General features: G+C 39.1%; 1 protein-coding gene across 1 annotated transcript in view; it reads left to right on the forward strand.

Moving 5' to 3' along the window:
- Positions 1 to 22,113, forward strand: part of CNBD1 (cyclic nucleotide binding domain containing 1) — a 287,700-nt gene that overhangs the window by 202,432 nt on the left and 63,155 nt on the right. Inside the window, exon 8 of the mRNA XM_039521942.1 lies at positions 548 to 680. Within this exon, the coding sequence (XP_039377876.1) occupies positions 548 to 680 (133 nt within the window). The remainder of the gene's footprint in view (positions 1 to 547; positions 681 to 22,113) is intronic.

A 22,113-nucleotide genomic window follows, 5' to 3' on the forward strand; every position in this document is an offset into this window, starting at 1 on the left:
ATGTTAATGAAGTGTGCTTAAATATTGTAGAAAGAGAACACGAGCATATTGTGAATCGGGCCCAAGTCTAGTTAAACTCAAAGTGGAAACACATTTTTAAGGCATCCTTTTTGTTGCTTCACAAATCAGCTGTTTTTGATTTTCTAAGGAGCAGCTTTATACTTCAAAGGATCAGTGCCTCTGTGTTGAGACTGACAAGATTGACTTCTGCGTTTGATTTATGCAGCAGAGACGGGATCTTAGAGTAAGGTTCCCCCCCATTAAAAAAAATTACAAGTATGTTTCATCATTTTCTAAAGAAGTTCACAATTAGGAAAAAGAAATTCTAATCACTATTTCTCGAGTTATAATTACGATAGATTAGTATTTTGGCTCTATTGTCACAAAACCTACCTAAAAATAAACCTCATGCTTCTCAAAATTTGCTTTACTTTATGGATTTTTAATATGCAAATGGTGTTTTTTTTCTTTGCTGCCTTTTTCATTTTAGGTTTTTTCTTCTTTTACATATTTTGTCATTACTGTTGAACGTGTATCTGTCTTTCAGGAAATAGCTAAGCGTGAACGAATTGCCAAGGAAGAATTAATTCATGGCTGTCCATATTATCGCGACTGGCCTATGCTTTATGTATTTCAGTTAATGTCTCATTTGAAATGGAGGCAATTTCCTGCAGGCTATGGTTAGTTTCAGTCTATTTTTATTCACATGTAAATTCACAATACAAAGTTATTTTTTGGGCTAATACAGCAAAGTAATAAATTACACATAATTAAGGAAGATTCCTATAAGTGTTTGTTTCCTTAAACTATTTTTCAGTCATTTCTCAGACTGAAGCTATTTAAAGCTTCATCTAGACATAATTTAGTAGGATCATCCTTTATTCATATTAAAACTGGATGATAAAATCTTTTAACCAGCCAGTTAATACTGGAGTGAATTATATCTATAATCTGCATTAAAATGAAAAATTAATGACTATCAGAAGCTTTTGATTAATTAGTTGGTAAAGGTTGCTTATTATCCCACTCATTGCATTGAGTGGTGCCCAGTATGATGGATCAGAATCTATTACAGAATGTGCGTTCAGATTCAGTTGTATTAGATGATCCAAGATGATTATAAAAAGGAGTAAAATCCATATATTATATGCAATATAATTTCATTAGAAATCTTTTTTTTCCCATTTGACTTATACAATTACTTTTTTGGCTGATCCCATTGAGATAATGGTTTTGGAAGACTTGTATAAATTCTTAGAACATGCAATTGCATGAATAAACAATTATAGTTCAGATAGGTATCATAGATATTACTAATCGGTGTCATTGGTCACACAGGACTTGTTTGGAGTAAAGATGTTCCTTTGTTGGTATTATTTAAAATCTGTTTTGTTGTTTATACAGCACAGTAGGGGCTCTCTGCAAAGGATGCCGTTGGCAATTTGCCAGGAGCATTGTGCCTAGTATGTTTGTGCAGATGTATGGCTTGTTGAGGCTATCAGTCCCAACATATCACACTCCAACTTGACCCTGTGGCCTCCACCTGTGTTAACACTGTATATCATGGCATACCAAGAGCTACATTGAAGATGGAGGTAGCTGAAAGCTGTATCATCGAGTTCCATGGCTTGTGTTTGACCAGCAGGTTGCACTTTGATCACTCCAGAAAGTGACATGTTAAGAAGGAAATGTTCATTTATTTGGACATTTGATTTACTAGAACATAATATTATTACTTTCAGGTCAGGTGACAACCTTGATCTTCATAGTCATGTTACTGTCAGAAGCTTGATATTCTACCGGTGAAGATGCATAATTACAAAACATGAAACTCTAGGACCAGGAGAAGGTTGTCCAGCCATGTCTACCATAATGAGGGAATGAATTAATGAGTTATTTTAAAGGAAAATGGAAACACCCTCGTGACTATGCTACAAGTAAAATAATAGTTTGGCTTCATTTATAAAAATCAAGTTTTTCTTTTTCCATTCTCAGGTCAAAATCTCCACTTTGTTAATAAATCTTTTTGTATCCCTTTCTTACCATCTTCAAAGGTGTGTATCACAGCAAACCTCCTCCAGCCAAGCACGGCTGGCTGTAATTCTCTTCAGAACCCTTTAATGTTGTTTCAGGCGTTCCCCCAAGGTTGCCATTTGACATCAGTGTAAGATGTAAGCATAGTGCCTATGCAGCATACATACCCTCAATAGGCCCACCTAGCTGTGCTTGGGGATTTGCACACAAAATCAGTATCTTTGTTTTCTGTTAAAATGTACACTGTAAAATGATTGCAAGGGACTCATAATCACAGCACTTGATCTTTGATTTTAGATGATTCATATTAAGTCACAATGGGGTATATTTCCAGTTGTAAGCACAATGGGCATGCCTCTAAAATTGGTTTTGCACGCCTTGTGCACACAAAGCCCAACACTTGTGCATGCAAAGTGAGTGATATCTTGTGAAAATGGGCCACTGCTCAATTGTCATGTGCAAATGGAGGGTTTTCTGCAAAGGTTATATGTATGATTTATTTATTTATTTGGTGTGCTCCATTGTACCAGAATGTATGGTCCAATATATTAATTATTAGTTAAATATAAACTAGTTGTCATGATTTAACAAAAACTGGAGCATTGACCAGCACAATTTTAATGTGTTTTTATTTGGGCTACAGAGTTCTGCCTTCATCTTGCTCTGTTTCCTTACTAACCTAATTTCCATCCCCTTCCTGCTGTCTTTGTACATCTGCCTTGTAATTTAGCCTCACACCTGCAGTGACTTCTTGGTTAACAATTTCTTTAGATAAAATGGTAAGTACAGATATTTGATTTATTTTACTATATAAAATATATTTCCTATAATTAAGTCACTTTACAATGGTGGCTGGCATTATGATCCCATTTTACAGAGGCACAGAGAACTTAAATGATTTGTGTAAGGACACACACCAAATCTGCATCAGACTTAAGACTAGAATCTAGGTTTCGTGACAGCTAGGTCCATGCTTACTGTCTTTCTCTAAGCCTGATGGGAGACTCCCAGAGGATACACACTAAAAAACAAAGGGGAGGGTGGATTTTTGACAAGAGAGAAGGTGAGAAAAGGAACACCGATTACAGCCAGAATTGCCTTGGGCACTTCTGGAGAAGTCTAAGCAACAGATTTAAAATATTTAGTCTGCCTTGAAACTCAGGCTCAGATCTAGGCGGGTTTGTCTTTGCTTTTCACCCTCAAGATAAATAAAGTGCATTCTATGCTGTTTGATCTGTACATCTTTCAGACAAGAACTTAAAAATTTGAGGGTAAAAACGTGGCTCCATTGACGTAAATGGGAGCTTTGCCATCAATTTCAGTGGGGCCAGGATTTCACTTTGAACCTCTACCTGCTATCACATTTTTTAAGATGAGGAGTTCACCTCAGTATCACTGTATAAAATGTCCCTCTTCCCACTGTGGTGCAGTGCACAGTTTGACAGCTGTCTGCTGCCCACATCCACAGAGTCCTGCTGCAATGTAGTATTGATCTATCTGTCTAATAGGTACAGTGCTTTGGTATGAAAGGTGCTATATAAATGTAAAATATTATTGCAGTGCACTTGACTTAACTGGGACAGCTGCTTTATTGGAAACCTCCCAGATTAATCAAGCCTAATGATAGCAGATTTGTAATGACTGCTTCTTAATTGGCACATATGAGCATATATACTGCATAATGGATATATAGCTAGTGCCAAGTAGTTAAATAGTGTTGAAAAAGGTGAATATTAAAGATATGGGGTGAAATCCTGGCCCCACTCAAGTAAAAGGCAAAATTCCCATTTACTTCAATAGGGCCAGGATTTCATCCACTGTCTTTTAAAAGACAAATCTGTAACATTAAATGGCAAGGGTGGCTGGTTTCTGGAGGCATCCAGCCAAACATAATGGAACTCACAAGTTCCATTGGTACGTCTACCCTCCTTTATGTCCCATCATTAATACAGTTTTAAGATAAAGATGTTAAGCACTCCCTATTTCAGCTTCATATTGACCCCATCCCTTCCACTCCACTAATGTTCCCACCCTGGTCATCTTCTACCCACTAGTTGCCTCTGTGCTCACTTCCACATCCATGCCCTCTGTGCATGATAAAGCTTCCCTGAGCTCAGTTGCAGGGTAAAAAAAAGGAAACCTGCCTCTTAAAGACCCACTTCTGTCGTGCTGCTTAGATTGAATCCAATTGGCTTATGTAAATATACCTTATTTCTAACCCCCCTAAATTCTGTCTACATCCTGTCTATCCTTGGTGTGTTAGTTCCTCACAGTGAAGACTGTCCCTTCTGAATGCGTGGAAAAACATCTACCACATTCAGAGGACAGATCTACACTACAGCGAGGATTGACGCTCCGAGATCGATCCACTGAGAGTTGATTTAGTGGGTCTAGTAAAGACCCACCAAATGGACTGCAGGTCGCTCTGTACTCTACCCCGTACTCTACCCCCGACGAGAAGAGTAAGGTAAGTCAATGGGAGATTTTCTCCCATCAACCCCCCGTGGTGTAGACCCCATGGTAACTCAACCTAAGGTATGTCAACTCCAGCTACGTTATTCATGTATCTGGAGTTGCGTAGCGTAGGTCAATTTATTGCAGTAGTGTAGACATAACCTGAGTGTTGCCATAAATAGACAGGGATAGATTTTTTCAGAAGTACTCAGCTCCCAGAAACTCTCACTGTAAGCCTCAATTTGTATGAGAATGGGGAACTGTTTAGTGCTTAACACTTCTGAAAATGTGACCATTTATTTAAGTGCCTAAGTGGGAGCTATTGGATCTGAGCTCTTTTGAAAATCTGACCCATAATAAGTAAATAAATAATAATACACAAAAAGCAGGAATACATATGTAATATTGAAAGTTTGTTAATTTTTGTCGTCTTGTTCTGATGCAAAAAGACATGGTCTCTCTTTATATCATTATGAATGATATGATAATTAAACTAATGAATAATACAATACAAAGAGGAATTCCTTATCCAGTCCTACATATAGAAAATCTTTTCTTTTTGGTAGTGCTCATGAAGATCTACTATACAAAGATTGAAAAAAGTCAGGTCAATGGTTCTAAACTTCTGATCGGTTTAAATTCAATGGGTCAGAGTTGGAGATGATCTCCAGTGTGAGATGATTTCCCAGCTGAGATGAAATTTAAGTAACCACTCAGAAGACTGACAATAATAGGCTGCTAAATGAAAATGGACTTCTAATAAATGTAGAGCAGAACTATATTCATTACTCAGGGGATACTTTGTACAGCCTCTTGTACAGGTTTTCCTGCACATACATTTCTTTGGCAGATTGGGCCATTTCAGACAAGAATTTGGGTATGGATATGTTGCATATCTTTAGTATGCATTAGCTACTGTTTAAATATCTACCACTCTGGATTAATACAATCCTCAATCCTGTAAAGGAAGCATGGAACCTTACTTCCCCATGGGGTACAATTAAAGTTAAAGTTTATCCAAAGATATCTGCTTAAAGAAAAAACAAATTATAATCAGTGGATCTTAAACCTGTTAGATCCCCAGTGATCAACCGTGTGTGTGTGTGTGTATTTTATATATATATAATGTAAAATATATTTTAGAAGCCAAAAAAAAAGATTTAATAAAACCACAGGATATAAGCAATATTGACCTCAAACAATGACTGATTTTTAGATCAAATTTGACTATCATCTCTCTTCAATATTGGTTATGACTTGATTTTCCCAAGGCTCTTTCTCTTACTGTCAAGAAATCATATTTTCAGTGCCAGTGATAGTTGCCCTATGTCTCAATATAAAGGATGTGATTGCCTTTCTTACATCTCTGAAAATATTAAATTATCGTCTTTGTGTAAAAAGAATTTTTTTTTTGTTTTTTGTTCTTCTGCATTCGCCTGCTTTTCGTTCTCCTTTGTTTTTCACCATTCCTTTCCTCTATGGACAATTTTGCCATTTTTCAGTTTTATGCACTGAGTTTATCCCTAGAGGGGCATCTATAATGTGATCTATTGTACTTTCCAGTCAGTTACGGCACCTATTGACAACTTTTGAAAAAAAATGTTTTTGATCATTTCAGACTCAGCGCTAGCAGCCTGGGAGATTATTATTGTCACTGTTTTTATTGACAGGATCATCGTTTTTTTTTTTTTTACTTTCTCTTTTCTAGGTCAAAGAGTCTATGCCATCAGAAGTGTCTGACTTAAGGTGTATTAGTACCTTCTGAGCAGAAAATACTGGGTACAAAAGAGCTCTTTAATCTAGCGGAGAAAGGCATAACAAGAACCAATGGCTAAACATTAAAGCCAGACAAATTATAATTAGAAATAAGGCACACATTTTTAACAGTGAGCGTGATTAACCATTGCAAGAAAGTACCAAGGGAAGTGGTAGATTCTCCATCACTTGAAGTGTTCAGATCAAGACTGGATGTCTTTCTGGAAGATAAGCTTTAGTTAAACCCAAGTTATTGCCTCAATACAGGAGTAACTGAATGAAAGTCTATTGCCTTTGTTGTACAGGAGGTCAGACTAGGGGATCTAATGGTCCCTTTTGACCTTAAATTCTATGGATTTATGACTAAACCAGCCATGAACAACAATCACTGGTCTTAAAGTGTTAGGAAAATCCTGATCTGAGATGTGTACAGATCAGAAAAGGCAGATCATTAAATTAGTATTACAAAGGCAGTTAGACAAGTGCATTGCAAAAATTACATAACTGCAGGGTATCTTCAGCACTAGAGGAGCATGAGAGCCAGTGCCACAAAAGAATCCTAGGCTTCGGGGCAAGAGGGCACCAGAAAGCTTGGAGGCAGCCATTTCTGCAAGGAAATTCACTGTATGTACCTCGTTCAAAGATTAGGAGTGACTGATTCTATTGCTTCTGTGACACTCTACCCCATAACGCTTTATGGGAATATGACATAACTGGAATATGATTTACTGAATCTATCTATGCTACATATGCTATGTAATATATCTATGTAAAGGTTATGATCTACTGAATCTATTAATCCTATCTGCATGCATCTATCATTTTTGTATTTGAAGTTATAAATATTGGCTGTGTATTGGATTGATTTCTAAATATCCTTAGTGTAAAGCATTTGGTCAGTTCCTAGAGAAAGGCATGCTGAAATTAAGTACCTAATCAAGAAACACTTAAAGGACAATGGATCTTGGAATGCTCCAATCCCCACATAAGAAGTCTACTTGAGGACGTTCAAGGTAGCATGTGACCCATGGCTGCTACCTGGTAAGAAACTGTGAGTCATGCATGGGCATGTGACTTGCCCAGGTGACTCCAGAACTCCATCTTGGAGCTGGACTTTGCATAGGAGAGAGGAGGGGGGTCTCCACCCACAAGAGAAAGTCTATTTAAACCCCTGGGAGACCCCTCCATTTTGTCTTCAGCTGGCTAAAGAGAGAGCCTCTCCACCCCCCAGGATACCTGAAAGAAACTGGAACAAAGGACAGTGACTGCAAGGGGTGTGAGTGATTGCTGGACCCAAGGTAAAAGGAGATTAGTCTGTAAAAGGGAACATTCTGGAACTGGTGAGGATCTTATTTGTATTCAGTTTGATTAGACATAGATTTGCATGTTTTATTTTATTTTGCTTGGCGACTTACTTTGTTCGGTCTGTTACTGCTTGGAACCACTTAAATCCTACTTTCTGTATTTAATAAAATCACTTTTTACTTATGAATTAACTCAGAGTGTGTATTAATACCTGGGGTAGGCAAACAGCTGTGCATATCTATCTATCAGTGTTATAGAGGGCAAACAATTTATGAGTTTACCTTGTATAAGCTTTATATAGGGTAAAATGGATTTATTTGGGTTTAGACCCCATTGGGAGTTGGGCATCTGAGCGTTAAAGACAGGAACACTTCTGTTAGCTGCTTTCAGTCAAGCCTGCAGCTTTGGGGCAAGTAATTCAGACCCTGGTTCTTTGTTGGAGCAGACAGGTGTGTCTGGCTCAGCAAGACAGGGTGCTGGGGTCCCAGGCTGGCAGGGAAAGCAGGGGCAGAAGTAGTCTTGGCACATCAGGTGGCAGCTCCCAACCCATCACAGCTTCCTTTGGCGAAATGATTACATTAAAATATTTTGCCCCGCTGGCATTTATGGTGACAACCCCTGTGCATATGTGCATGCACACGTACATACAGTTTATATAGTTACAATGGCCTCATATATGACTGTACATCTTAACTTGATGAACACGGAGCAATGTTGAGAGGTTATGAGAATGCTCTTAATAAAGCTGCATGCCCCTGTGGAACATCAGGATTCTGTTTTGACCCCAAATGCCCCAAAATTCAAGCTCTTTGATTCTGTATGTAGTATTCCTAGTCATTATTGCCTGTTTTCTTTCTGTCGTTCTTATATATAATCCCATATATCAGTTTGGCCCATATGTGTTATTTTATTTCCAGGTTAGAATGAATTCTATCACTTTCCTATAGTATTGCCTTTCATGAGCACGACACCTATCTCATCTCTAATAGACTCTTCTCTCTGTAATATTGTCCGTGCTTACTGCAGCAGCTTAGCTTGGATTGTTGTAGCATTGGTTGCTGTGCCCCAGTTGATGTTTGTCATTGAGTCCTCTTTCAGCATGCCTTTACTGTGCCCAATCAGCACCAGTCAACAGCAGCATAGCCTGTCTCCAAAGCCTCACTTTTATAGGAAGTTTAGTGTATTACCTTTTCTTCAGGTAAGGACTTTTCAAAACTGAGATGTGTAATAAATGCTTCCCTGTCTGTTCCACGGGGACAGGGATAGATCTGCATGTAGGGCCAAATTTACAAAGCTATTTAGGCATAACGTTGTAGGTGGGTGCCTGAGAGGATCTACAACATTCCAAAGCAGCTTAGGTGTCTAACTCACACTGATTTTCATGTGACTTAAACACTTCTGTTAACTTAAATTTATATTTTAACATCTAAATAAAATTGGAATCAGTTGTAGCAGTCTCTTGAAATTAGGCCAGTTATTTAAGTGGCTAAGTTTGGTCCCTAACTTTAACTACCCGAGTTTGAAAATGTTGGCCTCATTTAGTAAAGAACCTCCAATAGATTATAAATTAAATGCTAGTATAATAAAAATTCTGCTGGGCTCCAAGGTATATTATTTGAAGAAGAGTATTTTTATTATAATGGATTTTATCATGCAAATATTTCATTTTAAGGCAAAGTTATACATTACAACACCAAGCCGTAATCTAAAATGCAAACAGATAATCTCCATACTGAGACAGGCTGCATGGGTATGACTGTTGCTATTGGAAAAGTATTTTGGCAGAATCCTCCGTAAGGAAAATTTGCCATCTTTCTGCTCTTTTTATATCTCTTCTTTGGGAAGTTGAGTGGATTCTCTAGTCCTATGGCTTCTATCATCCATCTCAATGAATAGGTACCATACTACCCCTCACTTCTCTGCAAGACTGTGTATGACCAGGGAACAACTGATCCTCTTGTTCCTAGTAAAATATATTCTTCTGATTCTGTTTAACTTCCTTTAAGATAAGAGCATTTCTGTGGATGGCTGCTAGAAATGGCAGATGCTTTTTCTATTTCATCACAGCAATGCTTGGAATATTTGTAATGTAACCAGATTCCTCTCTTTCTTTCTTAAAAAGTATAAAGAATATTTCACCAATTCCTATTCTTCACTGCCTTTCTGATTTTATGAACAGAATTTTCCTTTAAGTGCCTGTCTTTCTTTGATAATCTGGTAGGTCACCTTGTTATATTAATAACTACAGAATGCATAACATCCCTTTTTAAAAAGAAATCACTGGTATATATAGTACGTGACATGGAAGCTGTACCATCTATGTGTCTCATAAAAGTTAGAATAATTTCCCTTGGCGTCTTTTATCATGTAAGTGTCATCACAATATAATGTTTTCATTAAGATTGTGCTCAATGATTTTTCCTTTTTTTATTTTATTTGGCTATTAAGTGCCTTACAAGATGTATAATATATAATGCTTAGGAGCGTGTGGGGATTGTGTGTAAATCCTCATAAATCCAGATGAGGTTTTCCTACCTATTATTTTATTTTAGATTTCTCATAAAGAAAACTGAGATTATATTCTGATTAGTTTTAAGTCAACTAAATTGCTGGCTGCTCAGATCATATATCAATAATAGCATATAGTAAGCTGTGTCTTAGAGCCAAACGGGGCCTAATTCTGTGGTCCTTAACTGAGAAAAACTCCTATAGATTTCAGTGCCCTTTGCACCCATTTACTGCAGGACTGAATTTGGTCCCAACATAACACCAAATCTGTGGCACACCCACTGAGTACCAGATGGGTGCAAGTCACACTACTTCGCTATTTCTGTGTTCTGACCTCTTAATGCAGCAGATAACTTGCATCATCATTTATGTTGCTGCTGAATTTGGGCCTCAGTTAGTGCTGGCTGGAGAACTTTTGCCTACAGTTTTCGATGAAAGGTACAAACAATTTTTCACAATGCTTTTTGCAAATTTTTCACTTGGTTTTGTTTTTACCCTTACTGCCTTTAATCTTTGTCCAAAAGAAAATGGCTGAAGGCAATAGAAGATATGTTAGAGAATTCTCAACAGTCTGGGTCAAATCCATGCCAGTGCAGCTCCACTGATTTCAATGGAGTTGTATCAGGGAGGAACCTGGCGCTCTCAGTCTACTATCTCTGGGTGAGAGATGAGTTTTATTGGTAAGGCAGGGCAGCAGACAGTTCACATTAAGGACCTGATCCTGTAATGATCTCCATGTGGGCAGTTTCTTCACCTGCATGGAATCTTGCTGACTTCCTGAGGTTCTTCATAGGAGCTGGAGTCTGCTCTTGAGCCATTTGCAGGATCTGAGCCCAAGCTAGTTTGTTCTTCAAATAAGCAAGAGACTTCAGCCCAGGGTAAGCTCTGGGTTTTATCTTTAGGTTGATAAACATTCATGAGAAAATATTAACCAAAACGTTTGCATTATATGTTAGTTTCCTATATTTAATAGATTTTAGGGCCTATAAAAACCATTGTGATCATCTAACCTCACTTCCTATGTAGCACAGGCCATATATTTTCACCCAGAATGTCCTGCATCAGGGCCAATAATAGAGCTGGGCAAACAATTGATTTTTCAGTTTATTGGCAATTCCAAAAAAATGATTCTGGGTTGAAACAATATTGAAAATTGTCAGAATTTCATTTTGGGTCAAGTAATGTTCCATTTTGGATATTTTTAGCAAAAGAGAATGAAATAAAGGGCTAGACTGACAAAACACAGCTAGAGGAGGAAGTGCTACTGTCCAATGATCTAATATGTTGCTATTTTTGTCAAATCTGATTAATGATGTTGTCTAAAAAAATAACCTCAGCTAAGAGGAACAAAATGCAATCTTATTTTCATTTTTGTTCTACTAACATATGGGTGTTGGTCCACAGGAAAAAAATATTTTATCTTACAAATGTATTTGCTACAATGATTTTTGGAAATCAGTGACACCTACATAACCAATGATGGTTTCTCCAGTTTACAGAACACTTGGAGTCGTTCACTTTGAGAGCGATTAATGAGTATTTATTAAAATTGTACATTTAACAAAAAGAGAAACATCTTTGCTTTTTCCCTTAAAAAAGATGACCTCAGCATTATTTTGATTTTCATTCTCTCATTAGCTCCTTCCCCTTGACTAATGTGAGTGTTCTGGTGTACTGTGTAATAAGATGTACTGAAGTGTACTGTGGGCTTGAAATAGTACTACCATGGTCTCCAGTTATCCATGTACACGCTTTCCCATTCCACTCACCCACTGTGCCTTAGCAGTGAATTCAGTGTTTGGCTTCTTTGCAGAGGCTGCTAAGAAGGGTGCAAGAAATTGAAGAGAAACCATCAAACTAATTTTCACATAGGCCACCATCAAACAGCCAGTAGAGGGAGTACCATCTTTAACCGGAAAATGTACAGTTGTGTGACCAGGGCAGGCCTTTCAAAATAGTCTTATTTTTAGTGCTATAATTTCAATAGTTTAAAATGTAACATGATGAAAAGACAGGTTTTTGTAGGAAAAGCATTAGCCTGACATGGTAGACTAGTATATTGAATTATTATGCATGTAGGCCATTTTTAAATGTTCCAAACTCATATTTACTTGATGTTACAGGATATCACATAAAGATATATTTAGACAACTGTTAGCCTCTTATTTACTTGATAGGCTGCAATGACTTCTTTTAATAAATATATATCCTCTGCTTTGAAGCAACTGTGACTCTTAGTCCTCTAGTGATTGCAGTGTTGCCTAGTTCCTTTAGTATTCATACATGGTAACAGCAGGGCCGCCCAGAGGGGGGGGCAAAGGGGGCAATTTGCCCCGGGCCCCGGGCTCCGCAGGGGCCCCCAAGAGAACAGCGGGGGCTCCCGCCTCCGCCCCTCTCCTGGAGCCTCAGCGCATCAAACGCCGAGTCTCCGCCGGGGCCCCTGAGCCCCGCCCCGCTCAGAGCCGCGTCATCAGGGGGCGGGGCTGGGAGCTCTGGGCTGAGCTCGGCTCCCTCCGCTCCGCGTGGAGCTCCCAGCCCCGCCCCCTCACCACGCGGCTCTGCCGGCCACACGCTGCGGCTGTTCCGGCGGAGCGCTGAAACTCTGGGTGAGGAGGGAGCCGGGGGTAAGAGGTTGGGGGCGGGGCGGAAGCGGGGGCCGCTGCCGAAGCGCAGCCCGGTCTTCGGCGGTAATTCGGCGGCGGGGGTCCCCTTCCGGGACCCACCGCCGAAGTGCCCCGAAGACCCGCGGCGGGGGCCCCCCGCCGCTGAATTACCGCTGAAGACCAGGCTGCGCTTCAGCGGCGGGTCCTGCTTCGGCGGTAATTCGGCGGCGGGGGGTCCCCGCCGCGGGTCTTCGGGGCACTTCGGCGGCGGGTCCCGGAACAGAAGGGCCCCCCGCCGCCAAAGACCCCGGGCCCCCGGAATCCTCTGGGCGGCCCTGGGTAACAGTCTGCCCACTGATTCCTTTGATGCCTGGGATACATATGAACGAACCAGGGATTCATAGGGGATGAAATTCATCCTCCTCCAGAGGGCCAGCATGTCTGCATGAGTACTTTGTGCTTAGCACTTTCTAAGAATGTGTATTTTTGCAATATTAACCCTGTTCTTGCCAGATTCTGTGAGCAGGTCCTGCCTCATACCAGGTGTCTAATACAGTACAAGGGCTTATGTCTCAGGCTGTCTTCCTACTACACTAGTTTCCTTACAAATATGAATGTGTGCCCTTGCTTAATGCATTTATAGCACAGTAGAAAATCATTTGATGTCATTCTTTGTTGGGGAGAAGTTTGATATTCAGATTAAATGAAGTGCAAAGTTTTCTTCAACTTGCTCAAAATGGAATGTCAGTGTAAGAAACAAAGTTCCTTGAGCTCTTGGTTGCAGCTAATATTTCCAATAGTGAAAGAGTTTGGTAAAGTGAGGCTTCCATTGGTACGAGAATCAAAAGATTTTTTCTATACAGTAGTTCCCACTTAAACACAAAGGCCCTCATATTCAGACATGCTAGACTCCCTCAGCACCCATTGGTGTGTGCTCAGCACTCCTGAAAAATCAAGACTTTAATGTTCAAAAGTGACTAGTCATTTTTGGTGCCTCAGTTTTTGGCTACCAAAATTAATACCTTAAATGGCCTATGAGCATCCATGAGGATAGGTACTCAGTACTTTGAGAACGGGGCTGTTCTGAGATGTCTCAGGTTGGGCACTCAAAAACTGAGGCTCCAAATCACTAAAGGGTATATCTACACTGCAGCTGAGTGCGAGCCTCCAAGTCCGCACAGACAGACATGCACTAGTGTGCTAAAAATAGCCGTGTGGACGTTATGACTGTGGCAGAGGCTTGGGCTAGCCACCCACACTCAAACTTAAGCGGTAAGGTGGGTTTGAGCTCGGGTGGCTGGCCTGAGTCTCTGCCAGTGCTGCAACATCCACACAGCTGTTTTTAGCATGCTAGCTTGAATGGAGCTGGCACAATCTGTCTACCCGGGCTGGGATGCTTGCTTCCAGCTGAAATGTAGACATACAGCATAGGCCTGGGCCTATTACAATATCTGTTAATAGGAATAATAGTTTGTGTCCAAAAGAAAGAAAACATTAAATAATGCAGAAGTATCAAGAATATACCCTCAGGGAATAAACCCATTAAAAAGAGTAAATTCTCTCTGCACAAAAGAAGGCAAAATACATTAGAAATGTGATCTGACTAAATAAAATAGATCTAGACCATGAGTCAATTATCTGTGTATCAGACTGAGATATATTTCATAAAACTGCTGAGCCCTCCTCTGCAAATAGTAGCTAAATGAACAGTCATTAAAAGAACAATATTTTGGTTCAACAAGTTATCCATTTCACAATTTTTTACTGTATGTATTTAATAGTGTTTTAGTTTGTTCCAAACAGATATGTACAGAAATAATAATACATAACATTTTCACCTTCCAGATATTTCCCCCCCACTCCCCGTGGCAGTAAGTCTGCCTACAATAGTAATACTTCTATTCATGCTGTTCCCTAACATTGGCATTTCTCAGGAATTCAAAACCTTAGAGAGTTAAGTGCTCATCTGGCAGCTGTACAGAAGGTGCTGCTGAAGTGGCATTTTAGAAACTAGCTGCGCTATGGTTTATGCCAATTCACAGGCTTTTAGAAAAAGATTCCCAGCATAACACTGGTTTGTATAAATACTTTGAGTGAAAATAATAAAAAAAATTCATTCTAGGAAATAACTGTTCTCTATTAGCCTCTACATACTCCTCTCTGTATACTTCTCCCTTCTAGTGTTTCTGACAGTGCACAAGATTCTTTTGAGAAGGATCTAGAATATACTTACAGTCCATTTCAGACTAATTATTGATGCAGAAGGGCTCAACAAAACTTGAAACAATGATGTACTGGTTTAAGAAAGGGATATATTTTTAGTATTACCAGTGGGCATGTAAATAAATAGTGAAGCAATTCTAAAAAAAAAAAAAGTTGATATAAAGCATCCCACAAAAGAGAACAAAATATAAATTTTGTTATTAGTAACCTGTTACTTATTTTCAATTAAACACAAGTTGTAGTAGGTGGACTTCCAAGGTAGTTGTTTCTCTTTTTGTGATCTGTTCTAAAATCTGTGTGTAGCAATCCTCATCCTGGTTAACAGCAGAACTTGAACTCTGGACCTTCAGCACTAAAGAACAAACCTCTATCATTTAACCTGTGAAATAAAGTCCTCTATAATTTGGAAAGAATGTTAATTATGTCAGTCGAAATTGTATCAGGCCCTATATCTATTACCTGGGAGAAATAGCTGGCAGCTATCCTCTGTTGATCAGTCACAAAAGGGAATGTATACACAGGCTAAACAGTTATGTGTATTCTATGCAGTGTCTGTACTCATACCAGAAGTGTATTTTGTCGTTCAGCTAATAGTGTATTCTGAGAGAGGGCATTTGAAATAATCTTTGCCTAAATAATGTTTACATATCTTTCAGAGTGATCCAAAGCCCATTGAAATAAATGAAAACCCACTTACTGACTTCAGTGAGTTTTGGATCAGACTGTAAACAAGTCCACTCACTGCTAGGTGCGTCCTCATGGCCAGGTGTGATGTAGCAGCTGTCTTGCTTTTCTTGTGCCCCTGTTGATGGTCACTTTGGCACTGTGGTGATTTTTTTTCTAGTGACTTTGCCCTCTGGATGGGTCATTGTCACTGTGTTATGTCCACACTTTCTAGGGTCAGAATTGTCCAGCTGAAAGTCTCAAAATGTCTTTAATACAAACAAAGTTCTTCTGTCCTCTGTGGGCATGGTTCTCAGGGCACTTGCTTCAAACAGGTTTTCTCTGCTGATACATGATTCTCAGAGTGATGCCTATTAGCAAAGTAGAGCACAAACAGACCTGAGCAAGAAACCTGTATTTCCCTTCAGGGTCAAGGCAGCCTCAGACATTTGTACCAATATCAGTGATCTCACTGAGCATGTTAATTTCATTCAGTATTACATCATCAGTGTTAGTGGTAAAATAATGGTGCATTTTAAGTAACGCTGAATTACAGTGGAGATCCTTTACTCCTCTACATTAAAACCAAATGAGCTTATTGTATTATTAAAATAAATGCTGAAGACATTAATAGAGCAATGATTAAACCGCTATTCTAAAGTGTTACCATACTAGCTATGTTCCATACAGCTATGTTCCATTGCTTTACCTACACGATATAACATCCCTTCACCATTAGTAAGCTTGGTGGGAAATGAAGATCCTCCCATTCACCAACACAGACAAATATTTTATATAAAAATGGTCAGTTACATTGGTAGTTACAGCCATCCTGTTAATTCCTCTCCAGACCCTCAGGCCAGCCTTATGCATAGTGCTATAATCATGGGGCAAAGAAGTCTGTTACTTTTTGATGGGGAGAAGCATGACATTTCTGAGGATGTGCTGGCTGCCTGAACCTCCCATTGAAGGCAAGATTGGGGGCAACTTTTGCCTCTGAAAGCCCCGCCTTCCCTTTTATAGGGATTTATTACCAGTAGAGACCCTGTAGAAGCCTGGGTAAATTTGTCGGGGGTGTTGAGCCAAAAACTGTGTAGGAGCCCGGGGTAAGCCTGCACACACCCACAGTGCATCACATTTTAAAGAAGACCTGGTGTCAGATATTTTGGCAGGATGTTAGTATTTGTGGTTGCACTCATGTAAACATTTCTAGAGTCAGGAACCTCTCCTTCTTAACGGCTCATTCTTCAAATACCTGCAGATGTTAAAATATTTATGTGATAGCCTCCATTTCACAGCGGAGGAGACAGGCAAAGTGGTGAAATAGTGTGAGAGATTTAAGAACCAGCAATAGTCCTAAAACCACTTTCCTATCCAGTTTCTTGTACAGCAATCAGGCTGGCTCTCTTCCTGACTCATCTCCTACCATACATAGGATTTATTGTGGCAATTCTTGACTTTGAGATCAATGACAGAAGATTATTACAAAGTGTTTTGTTTAAAAAGTTTACTTTTCTCATTTCACCTATAATTTAAAAAGCCCTCTTCACACAGCACAATCAAAGCCAATTCACTAGCACACTGAAAGGTACCTTGAGTGCCATCTTGCTGCCAGTTCAACTTTCTACTCCCAGCTGTGTCAGCACTAGAGTTGTTCACAATTAAATGTATGGTGGGGAGAAGTGGTATTTTCCTCTCCATTGAATTCATTCTCAAAATTGGCTGAACCACTTTTACCTCCATTTTTTTTTTAAATCACACTTCAACAGAGACTAGCCTTGAAATTTCAACTCAAAGTGAAAGATTTAGGAAGACATAAGCAACTGAAGAAAGAGTAGGACTAAATCTCTTAGGCAACCTTAATTATAACTGTAGCCAGTAGTACGAGTACAATGTGTATGGGGCCAGATTTTCCAAAGCCAGGGCCAGAGACACCTCTTTCCCCCACAGAAACCCCCCAGGGGCAAGGATACCGCAGACCCCTGAACCCAGAGTCTAACTAGAGCTGTCTGAATAATCAGTTTTTCAGTTCTCTAGCAATACTAGAAGTTTTGGGCAATTTTCAGCAAACTGAAAAGTTGAAAAAATAGTGTTTTGGGTTGAATCAAATGTTTTGGTCCAACCCCAAATCCAATATTTTGTTTAATTTTGACTATTTGTAAAGGGTTTTTTATTTTTTAAATAAAATTGAAGGAAACTTTGAAACAAAAAGTTGTTTTGAACTGAAAAAATTGAAATGTTTCATTTTGAAAATGTTGAAATAAAATATTCTGACTTCAAAAAAATTGGCTGGTAAACAGCTTCATGAAACTGACAGAAAATTGCAAAACATGTAGGTATCGCTGGATGCCCATTTTTACTAAAAAAGTGTTGTAAAAATTTTTGGCCAGCCCTACCTTTAACCTCATTCACAAATACTCAGCCCCTTCCTCCCATCTTTCCCCATGCCGATAGCTTCAAAGAAGCTACATCATCCCCATGGCTGAATTAGCTTCAGTGCCCTGCATGGGGGACAAAGAGCAGGTAGTAGGGGATCTTGACCGAGTTGTGGCTTAGCAGCAGGTGCATGTAATCTAATATGTCAACGTGGCAGTCTGCAGTGACAGCCGAGACAAAGAAGAGAATTCTGGGGGATAAGTTTCTATATTTCACCTATATTCTTTTTTTTCTTTACTCTAAATACACTGAAACATCAGATATACTCTGCTGATGTTTCTCTGGTTTTGGCCACAGGGTTATATGACCTTATCTCAATCAACTGATGTCCACTCAATAATTTAAAACACCATTGAGTTGCCAATATCATTTATAATGCAAAACTATTTTGGGTCACCCAACCCTGTCTCAGCCAACTGGACAGTATTTGTCAAGCCAAGGATTCAGTCAATGATATAAAATGAATGGCAATGAGTTTCATAGTACCCTGATCCATCACTTTTTTGTTTATGCTACTTACTGACTTTACTTTTACTATTTCTTTTATAGTCTTCCTTCCCTTTCCCCAGTTTAAAGCATATTGGTCATTATGGAAACATTTGCCATTGGCATGGGTTGAGCTTAGTCACAGCCATATGGGCAGAATAAAGTCGGCTTATGTAATAGTTGAACATTTGTACAAAGGTTTGGGAAATATAAGAGTTTTTATGATGGCTATACCTGTGTGTGTTTGCACATGTACATAAATATACACAATTCATGGTGATGTGGTATAAAGATTTTATCGGCATGAGTTTGTAATGGCAATATTACTTGAGTTTCAGGAACTTATGAGTGAGTTATACAGGCCATCCCAAAAGAGAATCCTTAAAAACCTTTATAGCACATTGAACTGATGTGGGTTCTGTAAATGTCATATATTTTGCAGAAAATCCATATGAGAAATGTATCAGAGACTTTAAAAAAATACTGGGTCTGTATTGACTGTAAAGAATTAGAGGATTTGACTCATAAGCCCTTTTATACCCCAAAGAGATGCCCCCAAATGGACACTTATGCCTGTGCTGGTGTTAGACTCACAAACCAGGGTGTTTATCCAGGAAAATTTTGTTAATGTTAATGTACATTTGTAAGAATCATAGATGATACAGGCCACTGCTGGAGTGTTGCAAGGAGCTTAAAACTCCTCAGCAAATAAACCCTGTTCACCAGAGATCTGCTGCAGACTGTTGCAAGATAGACTATTTATTTGTATTATGGCAGTGCCTTTGAACTCCAATCAGAGATCAGGACCCCATTGTGCTAGGTACTGTAGAAACACAGAATGAAAAGAACTTCCAGTCCAAATTTAAAGAGACAGAGGGGTGGAAATACAGCTGTATTATTTTTACTCAGTTCTGTGTAAAACAAACACTTGGGGAGGGGAGGAGGAAACTAATAGGCTGTATTTATACTAAAATGTACATAATGACTTTTGAGCACTACCAGGCATTCTATTAATTTCAGCTGAGCTCTTTTCAGGAACATATCTTTGCAAGCTTGACGTCAAGCAAATGGCAAGTTGGTAAAGAACTAGCTTTTTCATGGTCTTCCAATTTTGTGGGTACTGTATCTATTGCCTTGCTTATTCCTTCTGTAATGCCCTGAAACAGGAAATGTTTTTCACCAGGATTTGCTTGTTGCATCAAATTTCCTATCATCTAAGTCTTGTTTCTGTGCTTTGGGATGAACTGACTAGGTTGATTTTTTTTTATTTACCAAATAATGGCATATCCTCAATCCTTTCTGATATTTCTGTTCTAAGGTGACTGCTAGATGGAGTGCTAAATGAGAAGTTTAGACGTTCAGACCTAATTTTCCCTCTACCTATTCCGCATAATGCTTCTTGAGCCTGGAATAGTATAAATGACGGCAGTAAGAATATTCAATTTGAGTGTATTCTGGTTAGAATTTTGTGACCATATTTATGGCAGGGATTGTGTCTTATTACATGTTTGTTACACACCAAGAATAAATTTCACCCCTGTGTTCCTCTTACAAACTTAAGTGAGACTTAACTGATGCTTAAGCCTTGTGTACTTAGCACACAACAGTTGCACTTAAATTGTTCGTTTTAATGATAAGGACTCATTTCTGGTTGGAGAGAGATCTAATGGGAAATAAACCAGGACACATTTAATTGCCTTAATTGCATATGAGATTTGAATTGATAATATTGGGAATCTTTGCTCATGGTTCGCCTTGATGAATGATAGATGGGCAGGGATCCAACAGAACATCCCAGGCTTCCCTCTCAATTGAGTTTTCTCTCAGGTGTTGTAGTCAGGTCAATTTTTTTCTTCCATTAATTAGGCTCTTGAGTCATAAAGGTTGGTCATCAGATACTGCACCAGCCAGTCTCTCAGATATGAGTGGTTGGTTGGTCCCGTACCAGAAAAATCTTATCTCTGACTCTTCAGGAATTAACAAACTCGGTCTCTAGGTATATTTAAATTCTCTTTTGCTCTGAACAGTTCTTGAGTGAGATTAGGAAACTTACTAGCTATCCTCTCAGCTAATGAGTTCTATAATCAATAAATCACAGACTGGTTGTTTTCTGTCTCACTTTCATGGCTTTTCTTCAATACTTCTAAAATGCAGGCCCAATTCTTATTGTTGTTGCAGACTTTCTCTTTCTTTTAATTTGTACATTATGGCATTTTACAGATATTTTTCTTCTGCTTCTTTCTTGCTTGCTTTGAGTCTTTTCTGTCTGATTATATTTTCCTGTCTCTTTTCTGGGGTTTCTCTTGATGTTTCTTGTGGCACTTGCTTTCTCTGCTGATTACATGAGTTGTTTTTTCCACACTGTTTGCCGCAGCATCTTTCAGATCCTTAGTGGAAATTATGGGCAGGATTTTCAGAAGTGTTGCGCATTGGCCTAACTCCCATTGAGCTCAGTGGGAACAGAGTAAGGACAATGCTGAGTGTTTTTGAAAATCACACTCTACAAATGACTTCAGCACTTTTAGAAATGTCCTTCAGTTTCCCCCCAAGTCATTTTCAGAAAAGGTGCCATTGAAGTATTTCTGGTCCTCAGCTTGATTCCACTGAGGAGCCAAGCAGCAGTTTCTTCTTTAATATTTTTGGAGCCTTTGGGACATGTTTGCCAGTACACTTCAGCCACTCTGCTTATGCAGAGCAGCCATAAAGCTGGCATAACTGGCTGCTTGCATTGGGTTTACAGCTGCTTTGCATCACCAAGCAGCACAAGGGAACAGGAACATATTGGCCATACATTTTGAAATCATATGTCTAATTTTGTTACTGTTTTTATTTCTTCTAGCCATGAGAAAATGTGGATGCTGAGTGAAACTTAGAGGGCCAGCTGGTGTAACTTAGGGCAGCTTCATTGACTTAACTGGAACTCTGCCAATTTACACTAGTTTAGGATCTGGTCCAGACTGACTTGTCTGTGATAATGTAATCCCAGGGAACCTCTCCTTTCAACAGCTGTTCAATCTGTCTGCATCATGTGCCTCCTTCACCACAGTTTCATTAGTATTGTAGTAATAAACATTGTAGTGCTGGTGTCATTGTTTTCATTAATATAAAATGTCAAGGAAGAATTCTTGCAGAACAGCAAAATTTATTTAATTAATTCTTCTCCTAAAAGCAAAACATAGCTCCTTCCTTCCTACAGAATCATAGAAAGTCATCCAAGGGGAAAGTCAAGGGGAAAAGAGAGAGAAAGCACCAATTAAAAGGGAATTTAGGAAAGTCTTGCCCCTCACCGGCCTCTGTCCTCAGCTGGTGTAATAAGGCATATTTCCATTAACTTAACTTCAGTGGTACTATGCCAATTTATGTCAGCTGAGGATCTGGCCCATTGTTCTTAGATAAGATGGTCTTAGGTAAAGTTGCTTGTCTGAGGAGTTGCAGTGGCAACTGCTGAGTTTCGCCCATGTCATTGTGTGTTATGTGTAGCATGGTGTGAAATATAGGAAATGCAAAAATGGCAGAATTCAAGATTTTCACATTCTAGTTTAAATGGTCTGATTTCAAGGGGAAAAAAACTACTAAATGTGTTGATGTAGATATTTTGTTTTGTTGAAAAACATGACCATTTTTGTGGGAACATGGGTTTCCCTTT

This window comes from Mauremys reevesii, linkage group 2 (assembly GCF_016161935.1).
Source record: "Mauremys reevesii isolate NIE-2019 linkage group 2, ASM1616193v1, whole genome shotgun sequence".
NCBI classification, from domain to species: domain Eukaryota; kingdom Metazoa; phylum Chordata; order Testudines; family Geoemydidae; genus Mauremys; species Mauremys reevesii.